The 22,111-nt window shown below is 48.9% G+C and overlaps 1 protein-coding gene across 1 annotated transcript; it reads left to right on the top strand.

Moving 5' to 3' along the window:
- The first annotated feature begins 960 nt into the window (after window positions 1-960).
- Window positions 961-21,376, top strand: LOC124477204 (c-Maf inducing protein). The gene is made up of 21 exons (XM_047034855.1): window positions 961-2,133; window positions 11,484-11,609; window positions 11,835-11,885; window positions 12,061-12,222; window positions 12,879-12,920; window positions 13,092-13,154; window positions 13,393-13,473; window positions 13,586-13,689; window positions 15,207-15,311; window positions 15,418-15,828; window positions 16,190-16,255; window positions 16,709-16,735; window positions 17,072-17,120; window positions 17,280-17,387; window positions 17,527-17,643; window positions 17,756-17,896; window positions 18,336-18,383; window positions 18,511-18,657; window positions 18,797-18,902; window positions 19,166-19,236; window positions 19,515-21,376. Exons 1-21 carry the CDS (start codon window positions 1,804-1,806, stop codon window positions 19,566-19,568), a joined length of 2,409 nt encoding a protein of 802 aa, XP_046890811.1. The 5' UTR covers window positions 961-1,803; the 3' UTR covers window positions 19,569-21,376.
- Window positions 21,377-22,111: the final 735 nt, after the last annotated feature.

The raw sequence follows: 22,111 nt of genomic DNA on the forward strand, positions 1-22,111 counted from the left end.
CATGGAAAAAACACTTCTGAGAATGTGCTTACTTCCACTGGGAGAGTCGGAAGACTGTGGTTTTTGAAGAACTTGTTATTGACACTGTTGCACACCCAGGAGACAAGGAAGACCTGGAGGCTATGATCTCATGCTCCCTCCCCCAACATCTATACCTGGGTGTGTGGGGTGCATTCAAGATAGCAAAACTCCTACTGTGCTGCAAACATGAGTATGATGCTCCGCTATGAATAGACATACAACCTGTCTCTGCGTCACTTCGTCCTGTGTTAGTGTAAAGTAGGCTAATGATCCTGAATCACTGATAATACTCTGAAAACCGCAATACTCAACATCGTTCGCTCTGTCATAACAAACCGAAACCGTGTTTCTCAACACTTTGTCTACAACGTGCAGGGCAGTGGGTCCCCAGGACCAGGGTTGAGAAATACTGCTTTAGACAAACCTGTCGTGACAGTATCCATTACTCATTCTCTGACCCAACGTCATACTATCACGTTTGCAAGTGGGGCGGGAGACATCTTTGTTAAGTGGGGCCAAACTTGCGCATTCTTGACCACACATTGAATATTATTGTCAGTGCAATAAAGTTTGGAGCTTAAGTGGACAAAATTAAGCAGATAAAGACGTACAGAATAGTGCTTAGTGTGGTAGTATCATCTGTACCCTGTCTGGTGTAGGCCTATCTCAAAACCTGAGAAGGGTTTATGTAATAATAAATAGTATTGGTTACATTGACCTCGTTTCCAATAAGCGCAAATTAATAAAAAACAGCGCCATTCCAGATAAAATAGTATTGAATGTTTCAAACTAATAGCCTATCGACTGTCCAATCGAATGACGTTTTTGGCCAGTGTAACTTTCCCCTTAGCGTATATGGAGAACTCCACCTGGTCTTCATTTCCTTTCCAGTCATTGTTACTGTATGTTGCTGCCTATCTGTTGCAAACAGGCTCGCTATTTCGTCCATTTTCGAATCCTTGCTCAGCGCGGCTTTTAGTTGGCATGTTTGATTGACTCGTGTATCTAGCAGGTCTTTCATCGAACGTAACAAGAGGCAACAACAATTGAGTTGATCGTTCGCGCTGTGAGTTCTTTATGTTAATTTTACATTGAGGGAACCTAATCACCTCTCCGGCCCTCATCGCTCCAGTAGGCAGACAGTCAAGAGAAAAGACGCACCGCGCATCCGCTTGCCTCCCCATTGACGTCACTTTGGTATCACATGAACGAAAAGTGACCAATCCAAGTGGTTCTATAGATGTGCTCGGTTCTCTCACGAAGATAGAGGAAAAGGCAGAAAAAAGGAACCGTGCCAATGAACCTTTATTGAGCAAAAACACGGAGAAAAACGGACAAAGGTTTTGGGTTTAGTCGTTTTCTATGCAGAGAGTGTGTATTTTATGCGTTCAATTTGTGGATTACGCGATTTGGACGGGTGCTGGCAGAATGGATATCATGGCCCTGGCTATAACATATTGAATAGCTCGCTGGAGGAGCGCAACGCGGACAGTGTAGACAATTCATGGGGCATTGTACGGAAAATGGTGGATCATTTGCCTTGAATGCAATTGTTATTTCAATTTTCTGTCGTCATATTCTCCCACTCAAGACTATTTAATGGCGTGTTTGTCGGTCTTTTCGCCTTGTTTATATTTCACCCGCAACACTCATATTTCAACAACTGAGGTCGTATCGCGGTAGCTCGTTTCCCAGCTCGATCCAACCCTTTTTTATGTGCAATTCTACTAGTCAATAGACCTATTTCTATCCCTAGTTGTTTTTTTCCCCTTATTATTCGATATGGATTTCAACAGCAGCGGCGGGGGCAATGAGCTACACAACAACCAGTTCTATCAGTCCGAGGAGAGCAAGCCTTTGCTCGAGGAGATGTCTGGGCCGACAGCGCCGGAGGGGAATAATAACAACAAGCTAGGAGCCGGGCCGTGCAAGAGAACCCTTCTCCACTGCAGCAGCGGGATGCGATATAAACTGTTGCAAGAGGGTGACATCCAGGTGTGTGTGGTCAAACACCCTCGGACCTTCCTCAGCAAAATCCTAACCTCGAAATTCTTACGGAGATGGGAGCCGCACCACCTCACTCTGACAGACAGCAGTCTCGCTTCTGCGACGGTGAGTGATATACTGCAAGGCTGTTTAACAGACAGAAAGAGGCTATTCTGTAGGCCCTACTCTGTTTAAATGTAATTAAATGTTCTCGACATCAGCGACAGTCGTTTTCACAGATTAGTCCTGACTACTGACGCAAGAGGGGAAATGTAGCAGTCTATCGGTTCACTGTGTTACATCCATTTGCTCATCTGATAATATAATCGTAACATTGTTGCTTGATTTCCTGCCTCCACGACCGCTCCTACACCTACACATGTCTTCAACGGATGTCCTGGGGCCTCGCGTTTGCTACACTGTAAACCAGTCTTTTTATTCATCTGAAATACTGGCCGGTTTCAACGGTTAAAATAAATGTCAGTAGAAGGAATATGCCACATACAACCCAACACGGAAGGCGACGTGTAGCTCCGGTTACTTGCGTCTCTTTGAGCATTGTTTCCTTAGCACCAACATACTGTAGCCTGTATCATGTTCTCAGGACAAGCAAAGCCGAGCCGACGAGGAAGACATTTTCTCTTGTTGCTCTAGCATATGTAACTGTAAATGTAGTAGCTGTTCAACTACGGCTGCTGATGGACTCCCCGGAGCTGCCTGTTGGCTACTGACTAGTTTACGTTGTAGACCTATGGAATGGTATATTATGGTCTCAAGTGGTTTTGTATTATTCTAGAGAGCATAGACAAGTAGCCAAATTACAAACAAATGAGACTCGGTTCTGCAACAGTTACACAAGATGATGACATAATAAATATACATTTATTCGAATGGTTTTATAGCAAAAACAACAATCATAATAATACAAATATATGATTGTTGGGCTTTAATATCAGTATGCATAATAACAGTGGTTCCTACCACAATGCAGGTTCCTCAGTTCTAACCTTCCTCTTGCACAGGAGGACAAAGGGGACATTATATTTTCGAGCTATGTGCTGCTCATGATAGGAAAAAGGGTTACCCATTTAGAGCAATACACTGTTATATCGCAATAAACAGTTGAAACAGATTAGGTTCTTATCACAGGGCATCATGTCATAAATGACTTTGCGGCAGACTATGTCGTCTCTCCAGTCCCTGGTTGAACAGCATGGATCTCTTCTTACTATGAACACAACCAGTAGAATGTAGACAGGGACACATTTAACCACCAGAAGGAGGGAGGCCTCTTCTGAAGCGACTGTATTACAGTGTAAACACACATGCCAGTCCATGTCTCTGTGTGGTTCACTTCCAGCCCTGTGTGCCGCGGCACAGCTGGGCCAGCGCCCAGGGCTTTAGGAGCACACAGCTACAACAGGTGGCACCGTGGAGGAGGGCTGGGTGTCTGTGTGCCTTCACAGCCCAGAGGTTAGAGGTCAAGAACACCATGTGTTACACCGACCTGATGTTTCTTATTGACTTATATGGTTTAATAGTGTTCAGATGTATTCCTCTCTCTCTCTCTCTCTCTCTCTCTCTCTCTCTCTCTCTCTCTCTCTCTCTCTCACTTTCTCTCTCTCTCTCTCTCTCTCTCTCGTTTTCTCTTATCTTTTTTAAAAATGTCACTTCACCCGCTCTTTCTTTGTCTCTTTCTACTTTCTATGTCTCCTTTATCATTCCTTTTCTCTCTACCCCCACCCCTTTCTCTTTGTCTCTCAAGAGGGTTGTTAGAAGGTAGTTAACAGGTTGTTGATCAACATCTTGTATGCAATCCAATTGTAAAGTTCAGAGGACCGACTGTTACAGTAAAAAAGATCCCACAGTCATTAGCCCACACATCATAGCTGCAGATTTACCTTCCTGACTGCTTTTAACTTCAAAGAATTCAACCTGGTTGGTAATAACCAGTTGTCAAATGGTGTCCAGCTGCTACTTATAAAGCACTCTACTGAATCAAACAAAGCAACACTTTGTTTATGACCATCTGTTTTAATGCTAATACCTTGAACTCAACTGGCTCCACCACTACAATACTGGTAATACTTGTCCCTGTGATCAGCTTGCCATGTCTGTGTCTGTCAGGTGCCACCCAGAGCGCAACAGAGCAGGATTAATGGAAACATAGTTGACTGTAGCTAATGGTCTCAGGAAGGGGTTCTCTCACTGCAGTAGTCTCTGTGCTCGGTCACAGCAGTAGTCTCTGTGCTCGGTCACAGCAGTAGTCTCTGTGCTCAGTCACAGCAGTAGTGTCTGTGCTCGGTCACAGTAGTAGTCTCTGTGCTCGGTCACAGCAGTAGTCTCTGTGCTCGGTCACAGTAGTAGTCTCTGTGATTACAGCAGAAGTGTTGAGGTGACAGGAGTGTGTCAGAGTCACAGGCTCAAGCCTGGAGGAAAATTCAGAAATGTAAAGAAAGAATGTTGACTTATACGTAATGTAAAAGTTGTGTAACTATACAGTCTTTATTTATGTTAGTTTGTGCTGTCACACACATTTAAGTTTCCATGGGGCATATCCTGAAAACCAGGTATGAGCTTGTACACTTAGGCAACAAAGATCCAGTTCGTGTGTGTGTGTGTGTGTGTGTGTGCAGTGTTGCCTCATTGTAGAAAGATGAGCTAGACGGGTCTAGATCTTGGTGATATGAGCTGAGTCAGACCCAGTGCGCTGTAAAGCTTCTAAGCTGACCTACATCATCATTTGCGTAACACAGGCCCATCTCAACTACTTCCTGTGTTACGCCTTCCTTAGAAACAGGACAGGGATCGAAGTTATTTGGTATCTGTTGAAGTTATCTGGTGTCTACATTGTTGACAACTACATTGTTGTCACAACGAGCTCTGATGTTGATCAGATTGCAGCTTGTCCATGTGGCAGTGTCTTTTTTCACATACATCCACTCTACTACACAACCTGGTAGTGCTATAGCACACACAACCCTCGGTGACTCTGTGTTTGTCTAACAAGACACCTCTTCAAAGAGAGATGCCTGCCAGTCAGCAACATACTCAAATGAAATGTAGGTGTGCTAGACAGGGGCTAAAGGTAGTTAGCCCACTTCAAAGCTCCTAGACATGTGGCATGTTTTTTTTTCTCAACCAAGTGGTCCCCATAGGTAAAGTTTGAGTCTTGCTGGTCACTGGCACCATATATTTCTCGCAAGAGCAGACAGCACATATCTGTGTCCAAATAATAACAATTTCCAAACAAACATTTTGACGGGAAAGCCCCTCACTATCGTCATGGCTACACTGCTCTGATGGCATTGCATATGATCAATTCACTAAGCAGCGATCATGATGCGTACACATACATCCACTAAACCATACCCATTCACACACACACACACACACACACACAACAACAGCCTTACACACACACACACACACACAAAAACAACTTTACACATGCACAGACACAAAACACCCATACACGTTCACACACACACGCACAAACACACACACGCGCGCACACACACACAAAGCCCCAGTGTCTCTTGGCAGACCTCCAGATTCATGTTCATATTTTAAAAGAGGATCCTCCTCCTGTTTTTGGAACAATGCTCCCATTAAGGCAAGATTGGAAATATTGTCTGGAATTCAGGCTAGTTCCCTCTCTCTCTTGTTTGAGTCTTATATAACCTCAGCCAGAGACAAGACTCTTTTCCTCCACTTGGCCTTCTCTATCAGGCTACAGAACAACAAGTAATTTTGTTCGCTTGTGTTTGGGTGGAAGGCTTTGTGCTGGCCCTGCCATTCTGCAGGGTGTGAGGGCTGGAGGTAGCTGGCCAGGCTGCAGGCTGTGAGGGCTGGATGTAGCTGGCCAGGCCGCAGGCTGTGAGGGCTGGATGTAGCTGGCCAGGCTGCAGGCTGTTAGGGCTGGATGTAGCTGCCCAGGCTGCAGGGTGTGAGGGCTGGATGTAGCTGCCCAGGCTGCAGGCTGTGAAGGCTGGATGTAGCTGGCCAGGCTGCAGGCTGTGAGGGCTGGATGTAGCTGGCCAGGCTGCAGGCTGTGAGGGCTGGATGTAGCTGGCCAGGCCGCAGGCTGTGAGGGCTGGATGTAGCTGGCCAGGCTGCAGGGTGTGAGGGCTGTGCTAGGGTTAGGCTCACAACCACCTGACTGCTCTAATGGGATTTGCAGTAACCATAAAACACTGCTGCACTTTGGACTTGATCAGAGATGGATCTGTGACTGGTCTTACAAATATGACAGCACTGTGGGAGTGTCTTGTGATTGTGGTCCATTTGAATGAGCCACTGTAGGTGAGCTGGGACAGGGCTATAGGCTGCTCTCTATGTAAAACAGGTGCCAACAATAACATGACACAGGCGCTTTTACATTTACATTTAGTTGTTTAGCAGACGCTCTTATCCAGAGCGACTTACAGTAAGTACAGGGACATTCTCCCCGAGGCAAGTAGGGTGAAGTGCCTTGCCCAAGGACGCAACGTTATTTGGCACGGCCGGTAATCGAAACAGCAACCTCCTGATTAATAGCCTGACTCCCTAACCGCTCAGCCATCTGACCCCCCCCATAAAAATTGGAAACTCCGGGGGTTGCGAGAAAAAAAGGAAAGGATGGAGAGAAGGACCCAGTGTAAGCTCCACTTTGGGATTGGGCTATGCAAGCTATTCTGTGATGCTAGGCTAGGCCCAGGGAGTCAAGCTGAAGTGCTGGCCTGGGTAAGCTAGACGGTAGCGGTAGGCTAGGTCCTAATGCTGGCTGGCTTCTACTGGTTTTCTTTGCATGGTTTGTAGGGGTGGGGGTAAAAATCGATTGGCATTTGAATCGCGATTCAGTCTTCTAGCGATTCATATCAATTCACTTTTTTTTTTTTACAATAATTAGTTTACTAAACTGCAAGAAAAACAAAACATTTCAAGGTTTTGATGCAGTGGGATTTTTTTTCTTCAACACTTAACTGCCTATTACAGTCAAAAAGAAACAAGTAACACTAAACAGCAAACTGGAATCAAATGTAAGCATGTATTGAATCGAAATTTGATAACAAATCGTGAATCGAAAAAATCGTGAATCGATTTTTAATTGAAACGTGACCTAAAGAATCGCTTCGAATCGCGACCAAAAGATTCCCACCCCTAATGGTTTGACATGGCTTATTGACTTGGGTCAAGCCTTCACATAAGGGCCTACTCAAAGCACAACTCCTATAGGAGGACTGACACATTGGGTTTTCCTAAAAGTTGAAACCCCTAACCATGACCAGTACCCTACCCTGAAACTTGGTAGAATGGATACTGTAGTCTGTGACGACCTGTGCAGTGAACAATATGCTATCATCCCTTTAGGCCAGATGATTGTTGATGTTGTTATTGTTGGTCTTTGCTCTGACTCGGACTTGCTGATTGGTCTTCCTGAAGGGCTTGTTAGGTTTCCAACCCACGCTGTTCCTCCTTGTTCTCAGAGGAGGAAGCAAGCCTGGTTATCATGCAGGGAACTAGCTGACTGTTAACAACAGTCTGTTTGGTTGTCATTTGTCATGGATTGCTGTGCTGTAAAGCTGCAACAGTAAAACTTGATTTCTTGTTCTTTATTCGTTTTTGTGAACTGAAAGGTTCAGAACATTATATTATTTACTGTTCCATAACTAATTGTGATATTGAATGTGTATTAAATGTGTTTAGGTTGTGTGTGTGTTTTCTGTGGGAGATCTGGGGGAAATATGAACACGGCCGTCGTGGATGAACCACGGAGGCTAAGCGGGATGTTGTCTGGATAGGTAAACTGAAGCTGGACAGTAACAAATAGTAACAAATAGTATCATCCACCAATAATATTAGTCTCGGAGGTCCTTAGTGTACCATGTGATAAGATGGGTTACGGACATGAGCTTTTGTGGCTAATTATCAAGCAATTAATAGCCGGTAATGTTGTGGGATTTCTGAAGCCATGCTGTCAAGCTGTCATCTCTCTGTCTTTTTCGTCTGCCTCTCCCACCGAAAACAACAAGAGCAAAGAAAAAACACCTCTCTCTGTTCCATCTCATTGTTTCTATGGAAACGTGGAGGTGTGGAGAGGAGAGAGTGCAGCCGTAGCTCGCTCCCCTCCTCCTGAACGCTGAAGGAAGAAAAACAGAATGAATGATGAGCGTGAGACACGGAAAGACCCAGAAGAAGCCAGATGGAGACAGATCAAGTTGGAGATGGAGAGATAGGGAGTGAGAGGCACAGAGAACGTGAGAGGGATACGTCGAGAGTCCTTTGAACTGTGTTTCAGATGGAGAGAGGGAGGGAGAGAGGGAGCAAGAGGGATAGAGAAAGGGAGGAAAAAAAAGGGCGAGAGAAAGGAGAGAGAGATAGGCAGGTTACCACAGCGAGCTGTTGTGCGGGAGGTTGTTTCCATGGTAACCTGCTGAGGTTTTTATTGTCCTGGCCGTGTGCAACTTCAGTCTCCATCTTGAATCCCTCAACAGTCTTGACCTTACATGGTTGTTTATCTCCCCGTTCTGTTGTCAATATCATTCTGTGTGTGTGTGTGTGTCTCACCTTGTTATTTGTGTGCATGCATGCATGCGCCGTGCATTTGTGCGTTCTTCTGAACCAAAATAAAACTGACAACACAGTGAAATGAACGTTGGTTCGCATTTGTCCGAGAAATCTCTCCCTGAATCAATATTTGGTATGGATATGACTTGTAATGGAAGTCTTTGTGATTTCACAATAATGGCCTCCGCTTGTGTGGTGAGTGTCTGGGTGGGAGGAGGGAGAGAGGAGGGAGGATGTCGCTGTGGGGGGAACAGCCTGGCCAGGCCCCTATCAGCTGGGGAGGGAGATGTAAATAAAGGAATAGCCTGTTTGTTCTGTAGAAGGGGGAGGGTGATGCAGAGAGGAACGGCCTGTTTGTTCTATCCCCGTGCGGAGAAAGAGACAGACCAGCCGACGGAGGGAGAGAGAGAGAGAGAGAGAGAGAGAGAGAGAGAGAGAGAGAGAGAGGAAGAGGAAGAACAGCGAGACAAACCAAGGGGGAAAGAGGCATGGAAAACCAGGAGGAGAGAGAAAGAGACCGGCCGAGGGAGAGAGACACAAAGAGAGCGAGGCTGATAACATTTTGGAAAAGCAAACGCGGCCGTAGCGCTCAGGGAGGACGGAGTGAGAGAAGAGGAAGAGTTGTGGCTCGTGTCGGCGTCACTGCAGAGACCTGGCATCATCCGTCCTCCTGAGAGACACAGCGGAGGGAGGCGGGGCCAAGCTCACGGAACAGCCGCTTTATCAGCGCACGGCGGGAGGGATCCAGTAACAGCGGAGCTGCCGTGGTCCTCTATTGTAGCAAGGCTGAGACGCGGAACAACCTGTTGACATTTGATATCATGTGACCAGAAGCACAAGTCAGTCATTGGCTGACAAACATCTCCCTCTCGTTTTTCCCCCCATTCTCACAGTCGCCACCATTCTCTCTCTCTCTCATTCTCTCTCTTTCATTCTTACCTTTCTTGTTGTCTTGCTTACCTTCTTGTTCTTTCCCTCCTTCATTTTATCTCTTTAAGTTCTGACGGAATGATTAAGATCCTCAGTGTGTATACAGTGCCCTCCAAAAGTATTGGAACAGTGAGGCGAATTCCTTTATTTTTGCTGTAGACTGAAAACATTTGGGCTTGACATCAAATAATGAACGTGAGACCAGAGATCAACGTTTCAGCTTTTATTTCCAGGTATTTACATCAGGATCTGATGCACAACTAAGAAAATATCACATTTTGTTTGAATCCACCCATTTGTCATGTGAGCAAAAGTATTGGAACAGATATACTTAAAACATATTTAAGTGAATAAGACTTAATATTTAGTTGCAAATCCTTTGCTTTCAATAACTGCAGCAAGTCTGTGACCCATTGACGTCACCAAACTTTTGCATTCTTCCTTTTTGATGCTTTCCCAGGCTTTCACTGCAGCCTCTTTCAGTTGTTGTTTGTTTTGTGGGGTTCCTCCCTTCAGTCTCCTCTTAAGCAGGTAAAATGCATGCTCTATAGGGTTTAAGTCTGGAGATTGACTTGGCCAGTCTAATACCTTCCATTTCTTGCCCCTGATGAACTCCTTTGTTGTTTTGGCAGTGTGTTTTGGGTCGTTATCTTGCTGCATGATGAAGGCTCTGCCAATCAGTTTGGTTGCATCTTTCCTTAAATTGGCAGACAAAATGTTTCTGTAGACTTCCGAGTTCATTTTGCTGCTGCCATCATGTGTTACATCCTCAATGAAGATTAATGAGCCCGTCCTAGAAGAAGCCATGCAAGCCCAAGCCATGACATTACCTCCACCGTGTTTCACAGATGAGCTTGTGTGTTTGGGATCATGAGCAGTTCCTTTCTTTCTCCAAACTTTAGCCTTTCCATCACTTTGGTAAAAGTTAATCTTTGTCTCATCAGTCCATAAAACTTTGTCCCAGAATTTTTGAGGTTCATCTCTGTACTTTTTGGCAAATTCCAGCCTGGCCTTCCTATTCTTCTTGCTAATGAGTGGTTTGCATCTTCTGGTGTAGCCCTTGTACTTTTGTTCATGAAGTCTTCTGCGAACAGTAGATAGTGATACCTTCACTCCTGCCATCTGGAGGTTGTTGCTGATCTCACTAACAGTTGTTTTAGGGTCTTTCTTTACAGCTCTCACAATGTTTCTGTCATCAACTGCTGATGTTTTCCTTGGTCTACCTGTTCGACGTCTGTTACTTAGTACACCAGTAGTTTTCTTCTTCTTCAGGACATTCCAAATGGTTGTACTGGCTATGGCCAATGTTTCTGCAATGGCTCTGATTGATTTTCCATCTTCTCTAAGACTCACAATTGCTTGTTTTTCACCCAAAGACAGCGCTACGGTTTTCATGTTGTTTTCACCTCTGAATACAGTCTGCATAGACAAAACCTATCTTACCCAATCTGAACCTGAGTGTAGACATTCAGTGGTATTTATTGATTGAATAATGTATGTAATAGGACACACCTGGGCAACAAAACACACCTGTCAGTCATATGTTCCAATACTTTTGCTCACGTGACAAATGGCTGGGTTCGAACAAAAAGGTGATATTTTCTAATTTGTGCATCAGATCCTGATGTAAATACCTGGAAATAAAAGCTGAAACGTTGATCTCTGGTTTCACATTCATCGTTTGATGTCAAGCCCAAATGTTTTCAGTCTACAGCAAAAATAAAGGAATTGGCCTCACTGTTCCAATACTTTTGGAGGGCACTGTATGTCCCAACGACCCGTCACCGCGCATGTGTGTGTGTGTGAAGAGGGGGGGTTAAATAGCTGGGTCCATGCTGGTCCACTTCAGTGTGGGACATTCATGTAAACACAGCTCAACATGCTGGGGTGTCTATGACTGATCCTGGCCTTCCTGATGATGCCCCTTGGTCTGCTGGTCTGCTGGTCTGCTGGAATCTCTGTCTCTACTGACTGTGTGTGTGTGTGTGTTTCCTCAGCCCACTGGCTACATGGAGGCGGCCCTGTCCTACAGCACCATCGAGGACCTGCAGCTGCTGTCCTGGGAGAACGCCCCCAAGTACTGCGTCCAGCTCAGCTTCCCTGGTGGGACCGTACTGCTGCAGGTAGCGCACACACACACACACACACAGACACACCTGAAGCCACTCTGTACACACATACACCGATGGTCTCTTTGTAGACAAACCTGATATCCATATGTAGAAGGCCTGAAATCTACTGACTGAAGGGCTTGGATATTTCAACTCTCCTACAAACTCCTGATGATGATGATGATGATGATGATGATGGTCTGTGTGGTAAGTGTTCTAAATTGTGTGTATCTACAGGCTGCCAACAGCTACCTGAGGGACCAGTGGTTTCATTCCCTCCAGTGGAAGGTAAGGTTAAAGTGTGTGTGTGTGTGGAGGGGGGGACAGACGGACATGTAAATGTAAGGACAGAGTTACCAAAGTCTTCACTGACTGCACTGTGTCTTCTTAGATATGCGAGGCAGAAAGTCGATTCCTGCACAGAAGTGTGTGTTTGAATTGGCGTCTATTTCATCCCATCTAGAAAAAGATCTATAAGTACCGGAAGGTTCTGAACAACCCGAGTCGCTGGGAGGTGGTTCTGAAAGAGATCCGTTCCCTGGTGGACCTGGCCTTGACCTCCCCTCTGCAGGACGAGTCCATACACCAGGCCCCGCTCCACATCATCTCTACCCTGCTGGCAGAGGTGACACACACACACACACCCTCTCACACTCACCCTCTCTCACACACACACACACACCAGGCCCCACTTCACATCATCCTTACCCTACTGATGGGACAGGGACCTGCACAGACATTTGTAGGGGCAATTGCTCTAACATGACCCCCCCCCCCCCGCCGCAGTCACTTTCTTTCTCATCCAAGCTCAAAAAAGCGATCAACATTATCTCCCTTACTTCAAAAAGTCATGTGAAAGTGGAAGGGTTTACCCTCTCCTTCACTTGCAGTGCACCAGCATGAGAAAACAAACAATGTCATGTGAGAATGTCATGTGACAATGTCATGTGACTGTGGGCCGAGGGCCACGCTGACGTTATGGTGTCAAAATAAATAAACACAGAACTGGATGATATCGCAATTTCATTTGATTCAACTTGACTAATGATGGGCTTATCGTATTGATGCAGCCACAAAAAACAACAACAAAAAATAAACGTTTATTTAGGCTCATTTTCCAGAGGGGCAGATCAGCCAATCAGGGCAAATGGGCTGTTGCCCGGGCAACAATAGCCCGTACCTGTGCCCGTCCCTGGACGTAGGTGACAGGCACACACACACTCACCTTTGTTGTTTGTCCCTGTGGCAAAAGACTCATTGTTCTCTCCCCCTTCCTCCCAGAACACCAACCTCAGCCCTCAGGACCATGAGAACATCATAGTGGTGAGTCTGCTGAGTGTGGGGCCGTGCGGGGGCTCATAACCAACACACACATGCACTGGCTTTCCCCCTAGCCTAGAGCTATGGGACATGCAACCAGATAAGATGTGGAAAACAGTTGTATTGATTATATGTGTGTGTGTGGTGTCTGTGTGTGTGCGTGTGTGTGGGCAGGCCATCGCTCCTCTGTTAGAGAACAACCACCCACCTCCCGACCTGTGTGAGTTTTTCTGCAAGGTGAGAGGAACGCGCTCCACACACTCACTGCACTGCGTTCCACATAGCCACCACACCCTTCACGCACACACTACCACGGTCCACACACACACACGACTTAGACTCCACACACAAAGCACTCCCTCACAACCGCCACAGCACGCACCATACACACGCCACACGTTCCCTGTGCCCACTTGGCACACACTCCACAGACCCTCCATGAGTGTGTTGTGTTGTACCGTGTGTGTGTCTGCAGCACTGTCGCGAGAGACCTCGCTCCATGGTGGTGATCGAGGTGTTCACGCCTGTGGTGCAGAGAATCCTCAAACACAACATGGTAGGTGGGGCCCGGCCAAACTTCTGATGTGTAGAGTCACTCCAGAGTCTGACAGTCTAAACTCATGTTGTCCCCCCCCCTTCCCCCCACCCACACACACACACACACACAGGACTTTGGGAAGTGCCCCAGACTGCGGCTCTTCACCCAAGAGTACATCTTGGCTCTGAATGAACTCAACGCCGGCATGGAGGTGGTGAAGACGTTTATTCACAGGTATCTTGTTCTGCCCTGTTTTTTTCTGTGTGTGTCTCTCTCTCTCTGTGTATCTCTTTCTTGGTGTAACTCTCTCTTTGTGTCTCTTTTTTTCTCTGTCTCCCTTTCTGCATATCTTTCTCTCTGTCTTTGCTTCTCTCCTTATGTCTCTCTGTCTCTGCCTCTCTCCTTGTGTGTCTCTGTCTCTGCCTTTCTCCTTGTGTGTCTCTGTCTCTGCCTCTCTCCTTGTGTCTCTCTGTGTCTCTCTGTCTCTGCCTCTCTCCTTGTGTCTCTCTGTGTCTCTCTGTCTCTGCCTCTCTCCTCGTGTCTCTCTGTCTCTGCCTCTCTCCTTGTGTCTCTCTGTCTCTGCCTCTCTCCTTGTGTCTCTCTGTCTCTGCCTCTCTCCTTGTGTGTCTTTGTCTCTGCCTCTCTCCTTGTGTCTCTCTGTGTCTCTCTGTCTCTGCCTCTCTCCTTGTGTCTCTCTGTGTCTCTCTGTCTCTGCCCCTCTCCTTGTGTGTCTCTGTGTCTCTCTGTCTCTGCCTCTCTCCTTGTGTCTCTCTGTGTCTCTGTGTCTCTGCCTCTCTCCTTGTGTCTCTCTGTCTCTGCCTCTCTCCTTGTGTGTCTCTGTCTCTGCCTCTCTCCTTGTGTCTCTCTGTGTGTCTCTGTCTCTGCCTCTCTCCTTGTGTCTCTCTGTGTCTCTCTGTGTCTGCCCCTCTCCTTGTGTGTCTCTGTGTCTCTCTGTCTCTGCCCCTCTCCTTGTGTGTCTCTGTGTCTCTCTGTCTCTGCCTCTCTCCTTGTGTCTCTCTGTGTCTCTCTGTCTCTGCCCCTCTCCTTGTGTCTCTCTGTGTCTCTGTGTCTCTGCCTCTCTCCTTGTGTCTCTCTGTGTCTCTCTGTCCCTGCCCCTCTCCTTGTGTGTCTCTGTGTCTCTGTGTCTCTGCCCCTCTCCTTGTGTCTCTCTGTGTCTCTCTGTCTCTGCCCCTCTCCTTGTGTGTCACTGTGTCTCTCTGTCTCTGCCTCTCTCCTTGTGTGTCTCTGTGTCTCTCTGTCTCTGCCCCTCTCCTTGCGTCTCTCTGTGTCTCTCTGTCTCTGCCCCTCTCCTTGTGTCTCTCTGTGTCTCTCTGTCTCTGCCCCTCTCCTTGTGTCTCTCTGTGTCTCTCTGTCTCTGCCCCTGTCCTTGTGTGTCTCTGTGTCTCTCTGTCTCTGCCCCTCTCCTTGTGTCTCTCTGTGTCTCTCTGTCTCGGCCTCTCTCCTTGTGTCTCTCTCCTTGTGTCTCTCTGTCTCTGCCTCTCTCCTTGTGTGTCTCTGTGTCTCTCTGTCTCTGCCCCTCTCCTTGTGTCTCTCTGTGTCTCTCTGTCTCGGCCTCTCTCCTTGTGTCTCTCTGTGTCTCTCTGTCTCGGCCTCTCTCCTTGTGTCTCTCTCCTTGTGTCTCTCTGTGTCTCTGTCTGTGTTGACCTGGAGTGCAGCAGCTGTCATTCCTGTCATTGTGTGTCACCTGAGGGTTCAAATAAGCATCTCAAATGTGTGTGTGTGCGCCGCAGCATGCACGGTCCGACGGGGCAATGCCCTCACCCGCGCGTCCTGCCCAACCTGGTAGCAGTGTGTCTGGCAGCCATCTACTCCTGCTACGAGGACTACATCAACAGGTGAGTGTCACGCACACACACACACAGCGATACTCCAACCTGCATTTGTACACAATCCCTCTTTCTCCCGTCTGATGCTCCTCTCGTCGTCGCCCCGGCCCCCCAGCCGAGACAACTCCCCCAGCCTGAAGGAGATCAGGAACGGCTGCCAGCAGCAGAACGACCGCAAGCCCCCCCTGCCCCTCCGCCTCCTGCGCCCCGACCCCCCGCCCGCCCCCCCGCCCCCCGCCCTCCTCCCCCTCTCCCCCGCCCCTCCTCCGCCCGGCCCCGTCTCCCCCGCCCCCACGCTGCCCCTCTCCCCCCCGCCCTCCATCGTCAACTCCAGCGAGATCCTGGTGGAGCTGGAGCGCAGCAACAACCAGGCCAACGTGCGCAGGAAGTCCCCAGCGGGGGGCAACAGCGAGCCCAACCTGATCGACTGCCTCCTGGTGAGCCCCGCCCTCAGCACCCTCTCCATCCAGCTGCCCGCCCAGGCCGACCGCATCCTCGGCTGCTTCGCCCTCATCCTCAAGATGCTGTAAGTGTCAGCCGCCTCCTTTGGGTGTGTGTGTGTGGGTGTGTGTGGGTGTGTGTGGGTGTGTGTGGGTTTGTGGGTGTGTGTGGGTGTGTGTGGGTGTGTGGGTGTGTGTGGGTGTGTGTGGGTGTGTGTGTGTGGGTGTGTGTGGGTGTGTGTGGGTGTGTGGGTGTGTGTGGGTGTGTGTGGGTGTGTGTGTGGGGGTGTGGGTGTGTGTGTGTGTGTGTGTGTGTGTGTGTGTGTGTGTGTGGGTGTGTGTGTGTGGGTGTGTGTGGTACCATGAACCAGAGCTGACATCCTCCTTCCGTCCCCCCTGTCTGCCTGTGTTTGTCTTCAACCTTGTGTGTATGTGTGTGTGTCCCAGGTCTGACTATGATGACTGGAGACCAGCTCTAGCCAGCCTTCTGCAGCCCATTCCCTTCCCCAAAGAGTGAGTACACACACACATGCGTGCGCACACACACACACACACACACACACAGCCTAGACACACTGAGACCTGGGAGAAGACCTTGAGGGGCGGGGGTTTGACGTGGGTCCTCTACCCAGGGGCCTTAGCGGGAAGATAGGGGGGCTCTGGGGGCAGCGTCGTAATTGGCTGCGGCGTCAGCCCCTCATTAGCCGCTGTCTGTGGAGAGCACCTGTTGTCTTGTCGAGAGCTCACCTGGAGGCTCACCTGCACACGTCGTCTGAACACAGACGAGTCATTAAGAAGAACAACACTCCCTACATGCTGGTCCCACGGCTAATGACACACACACACACACACACACACACACACACACACACGTACGCTCGCCCACACGTAGATGCTGTGTGTTGCCGGAGAAAAAGAGTGTTCTCATTGACACTAACCACCTCTCTTTCCCTCTCCTCCCCCTAGGGGCCTTGCTCATTCTAAGTTTACAAAGTAAGTAGCCCTCGTGGACCCGTTATCTAATCACTCATAGTGTTCCACAGTTCTGGAAATGTCCTGAGGTTTAGGGACTTCATGGAAATTAATGGGGAATTTCTGTTGAAACATTACGTTATTTTCCACCCTAAAATTACCTTTTTACTGTTAGAATAAACTCTGTAGGAAACCTCTATTTTAATCTTTTATCTAATGTAAAATGAATGAAATTGAAATAAATAACACTTTTATAAACAACATTTTGCATAGAAAATTCTAATGTCCTTCCTTCTGCAACTCTAGTCACTCAGTCAAGACACTGGTTTCAGTACTAATGTCTGTCTATCTCAACAGGGAGCTCAAATATGTCATTCACCGGTTTGCAGAGGATCCGAGACAGGAGGTAGGGATGTGTGTGTGTGTGTGTGTGCACTTGGGGGTGTTGTGATGTACAGTATTTCACAGTTATTTCGATGAGGTTTAATGATTAACAAGCTCTTGTGTGTGTGCTTGTTGTGTGCGTGTGTACATATGTGTGTATGTGTGTGTGTGTGCGTTTCAGGTCCACTCCTGTCTGCTCAGTGTGCGTTCTGGGAAGGATGGCTGGTTCCAGTTGTACAGTCCAGGGGGTGTGGCCTGTGATGATGACGGGGAACTGTTTGCCAGTATGGTAGGTACACCCCAGTCTGTCTCCTTCATCCCCTCCCTCTGTCCACCTCTCCTCCCCTTTCTCATTCCCATTGGTCATTCTCCCCACATTTTCTATCTGCAAATAACAAAACGTTGTTGACGTCCTTGCTCTCGGACAGGTCCACATCTTAATGGGGTCCTGTTACAAGACGAAGAAGTTCCTTCTCTCCCTGGCCGAGAACAAGCTAGGTCCCTGTATGCTCCTGGCTCTCCGTGGCAACCAGACCATGGTGGAGGTGTGTGTGTGTGTGCTCGGGCCTGTTCCCTACACACAATTTAAGGATGCGCCAATTTGGTGACAGCAGAGGTCACCCCAAACATTGGCATGTGTGTGTGTGTTTGTTGTAGATCCTGTGTCTGATGCTGGAGTATAACATCATTGACAACAAGGACACCCAGCTCCAGATCATCTCCACGCTGGAGAGCACCCTGGTGGGCCTGCGCATGTACGAGCAGCTTTGCGATCGGCAGAGGGAGCTCAAAGAGCTGGTAAGTCACACTCACACACCCGCTAACGCCGCAGCGCACTCTGAACACACACTGGGCCCACAACACAGGCTCACATCTGGCACACAAGCGGAAATCGGAGTGAATTTGACAAATGGCCCACTGGCACGCTGCCTGACGCCACCTGCTGTTCTGATGAGGAACTGCAGGAATTGCTCTCACGCCCATCTTTCTGTCTACGTCTCTCTTTGTCTCACTCTCTCTGTTCCTCTGCCTGTCTCGCTCTCTCTGTTCCTCTGCCTGTCTCGCTCTCTCTGTTCCTCTGCCTGTCTCGCTCTCTCTGTTCCTCTGCCTGTCTCGCTCTCTCTGTTCCTCTGCCTCTCTCTCTGTCTCTCTCTCTCTCTGTTGCTCTTCCTGTCTGTCTGTTTGTCTGTCTCTCTCTCTTTCTCTCTGTTCCTCTTCCTGTCTGTCTCTCTCTTAGCAAAGAAAAGGAGGTCCTACCCGTCTCACTCTGCCCTCCAAATCCACGGTGAGGTTCTGCTCTTTAACCCGTCGCGCTCCCATCAAAGCCTAGTACAACAGAAATGGATGCAGTACAGGTTGTAACTCTGCCACCCACCCCTCCCCCCCCCCCCCTCCCCTACAAACCCCCCCAGGACGCTGACCTGGCCAGGCTGCTTAGCTCCGGTTCCTTTGGGAACCTGGAGAACCTGAGTCTGGCCTTCACCAACGTCACCAGTGCCTGTGCTGAGCAACTCATCAAGCTCCCCTCTCTCAAACAGCTCAACCTCTGGTCTACACAGGTCAGTCCACCCGCACACACACACACACACACACACACCCGCACACACACACACACACACAGGCCCGTACAGACATGCTCTCACATGCAACAGGTGTGTTGTTTGACACCTACTGTTTATGTCCGTGTGTGTGTGCTAGTTTGGAGACGCTGGACTGCGGTTGCTGTCAGAACACCTGGCCTGTCTACAGGTGTTGAATCTGTGTGAGACTCCTGTGACTGACGCAGGCCTGCTGGCCCTGAGCTGTAAGATGAATCCCACAACACACACACACACCCACACACACACACACGTGCCTCAACATTTGCACACACATGCACAGACAAATCTAGACACGCACACACACAGCATTTGCATACAGACACACAAACACATCAATATCTGCACACAGATGCACACACACACACACGGCTGTGACAGAGTGCTCACCCCCCCACACACACACACGCGGCTGTGACAGAGTGCTCCCCCCACACACACATGCTCACCCTGTGTTCTGTGTCGTCAGCCATGAAGAGCCTGTGTAGTCTGAACATGAACAGCACCAAGCTGACGGCCGACACCTATGAAGACCTGAAGGTAGGAAGACACCCACACACACACACACACACATACACCAGGCCCATGTTACCATCATCTCTACCTTGCTAGTGGAGGCGGCACTCACACACACACACACACACACCAGGCCCCGCTTCACATCATCCGTGACACACAGTCAACCACACCCTCTGTTCAACACATGCACTGCTCCTGTTGCTTGTCCTTTCTCTCTTTACCTTCCTTGCGTGTCCCCACTCTTGTCTCAATTCCCCCCTTCTCTCCTCCTGTTTCCGTCCCCTTTTCCTCTCCCGCAGGCTAAACTGCCCAACCTGAAGGAGGTGGATGTCCGCTACACGGAGGCTTGGTGATCCCGTCCACGAGGGCACCAGCACCACGGGAACTATGACGTCATCAGAAATGTGAGGATCGCCTCATATCATCAGAACACGTGACTCTGACATCCTTAACCACTCAGCTTCTGAGGGGCCTTTCCCCCGAAGAAACGCCAGGACCGCCCGGTGACATCACGTCCTCTCTAGTGACATCATGTCCTGCTAGAATCATCTTTCGAGTGACATCATAATCATTTCAACAAAGGATCTCTTACCGGCCCCCCGTAACACAAGGACCTTTATAGTGACATCATCAGGTGCCAGGATCCACTCTCCTGTGACATAAAGACCCTCCTGTCTGTGTCTGTCTGTCTGTCTGTCTGCCTCCTGCCTTTCTCACTCCTCCTCTCTCTTCTTCTCTCATAAGTGGTAGCAGTTTCTGTCCATGCCTCTTAGCTGACAGAACAAATCGAGAGGATCAATCTGCCCCCTCCTCTCTCGCCTAAATAGCATGAAACACTGTCTCCCTCTGCTCCCCCCCCCCCCCCCCTCTCTCTCTCTCTCTCTCTCTCTCTCTCTCTCTCCCTCTCTTTGTCCATCGACTAAGAGCTGTGGTACCCTGTTCTGGTGAAGGCTGGATAAACCATGTGTCACATTCCAGTTCTCTTTTGATATTGCCTGTAGTTGGTCCAAGCGCAGCACTCTAGACGACATGTTCAAAGCTCGTGGTAGGTTTTTGGGTTGTCTCCTGGTTCAGACCCTGGTCAGTTAAGTCCTTCATTGGTGACGGATGCGACCTCAGGTTTAGAGAGAGGTTGCCAGACTGTGCCTGTTCCTCATACGACGTGCTCACTCTCAAAATAATCAACTTTTTAATCAACTTGAATGAACATATTTTTCCAGACATCTCTGCTTTCATATACTGTGTGTTTATATAGAAGATATATACGTATATATATATACATAAATGTGTGTGTGTGTGTGTATTCTCTGATGATGTTTTGAAAAGAGGACAGTACAGGAGCTCTGCTCTGATCAGAAACCACCAGTGATTTAGAAAAACAAAACCATTTGACTTTTCTGTTTTCAGTGTACATAATAACACTCATATTTAACAGACTGTGTGTGCAGTACAGTGGATAGTCTGGGACTACCCTCTATTTATAACTCTTCCACTACCTTCTGAAGAAACTGCCCCTTCTAGACAGTTGCCACAGCAACAACCCCACCTTAACATTCTAATGGGTACACCATACTTTGCCCCAGTGATGGGACACTGTAACCATGGATACACATTGGTGATGCAGAGGGTCTGGTGACCAGGCCATCCAATCAGAGCTCCTTCTACATAAGACATCAAAGCCGGGTGTCCATGGGAATGCGAGAGCCCCCCCCCAGACTTGGACTTGAAGGTTCATCGTATGAACCTGTTCCCCTGAGGGCTCCACCAGCTGGTTGGGGGGATGAACTTAACACGTGGGGTTCCAGAGGTAACATTGGCCCCACCAAATGGTGGGTTTGTGGAACTCCTGTGTTTGGTTGGGTCTTACTTCAGTAGGAGCTTCATGGGCTCCAGCTCATGAGAGATGGAGACTGTGAAGGTCTATGTGATGGACCTCATGTTCTGCTGGGGGGGGGCCCTGGCCTGGGGGGGGTCGAGGGGGGGGGGGCAATGGTGGATGACACCAGGTCTGCTTCCAAATCAAGACTACTCCCTCTATTAACATGTTTACATGGATGGAACAGTGGAGGAGTGTTGGGGTAGAGCTGTGACATAGGGATGTGCTTTCTCAGCGTCAGGGTGTGAGATAAGACATCTGCCCTGCTTCTGGGGGGGGGGGGGGGGGGGGGGGTTCCCATTGATTCGTTGTCTCGCTCACACACACACACACACACTCAGTCACACACACACTTAGGAACACAGACATACTGTTTCGTTGACGGCCCTTTTAAAGCTTTTTTTTCTTTTGACTTTGTCTTTTCTTTCTGTTGCGTTTTGTCCTGAATGATCCCACGTTCTGTTTGGTCGAGACGGACCCAGAGGGCTGGGCTGGGGTTGGCTAGGACTCATCCTGAGGGAGGGCTGGGGTTGGCTAGGACTCATCCTGAGGGAGGGCTGGGGTTCGCTGGGACTCATCCTGAGGGAGGGCTGGGGTTGGCTGGGACTCATCCTGAGGGAGGGCTGGGGTTGGCTGGGACTCATCCTGAGGGAGGGCTGGGGTTGGCTAGGACTCATCCTGAGTCAGGGCTGGGGTTGGCTGGGACTCATCCTGAGGGAGGGCTGGGGTTGGCTAGGACTCATCCTGAGGGAGGGCTGGGGTTGGCTGGGACTCATCCTGAGGGAGGGCTGGGGTTGGCTGGGACTCATCCTGAGGGAGGGCTGGGGTTGGCTGGGACTCATCCTGAGGGAGGGCTGGGGTTGGCTAAGACTCATCCTGACGGAGGGCTGGGGTTGGCTGGGACTCATCCTGAGGGAGGGGTAGTGGTATCTATGCTATGTTTCCTTGTGCCAGGATGGTTAGTGGCACTGTGGACCTGGTCTAGGACCCTGTGTAATGTATATACAAGTCTATTTTCTC

This window comes from Hypomesus transpacificus, chromosome 14 (assembly GCF_021917145.1).
Source record: "Hypomesus transpacificus isolate Combined female chromosome 14, fHypTra1, whole genome shotgun sequence".
Lineage (NCBI taxonomy): Eukaryota > Metazoa > Chordata > Actinopteri > Osmeriformes > Osmeridae > Hypomesus > Hypomesus transpacificus.

Bases quoted from the DNA above. Each gene is read 5' to 3' on its own strand.
- LOC124477204 (XM_047034855.1), top strand. From the start codon at position 1,804: ATGGATTTCAACAGCAGCGGCGGGGGCAATGAGCTACACAACAACCAG. The intron at 12,223-12,878 runs GTGACACACACA...CCTTCCTCCCAG, and splicing joins TCTCTACCCTGCTGGCAGAG to AACACCAACCTCAGCCCTCA. The intron at 12,921-13,091 runs GTGAGTCTGCTG...GTGTGTGGGCAG, and splicing joins ACCATGAGAACATCATAGTG to GCCATCGCTCCTCTGTTAGA.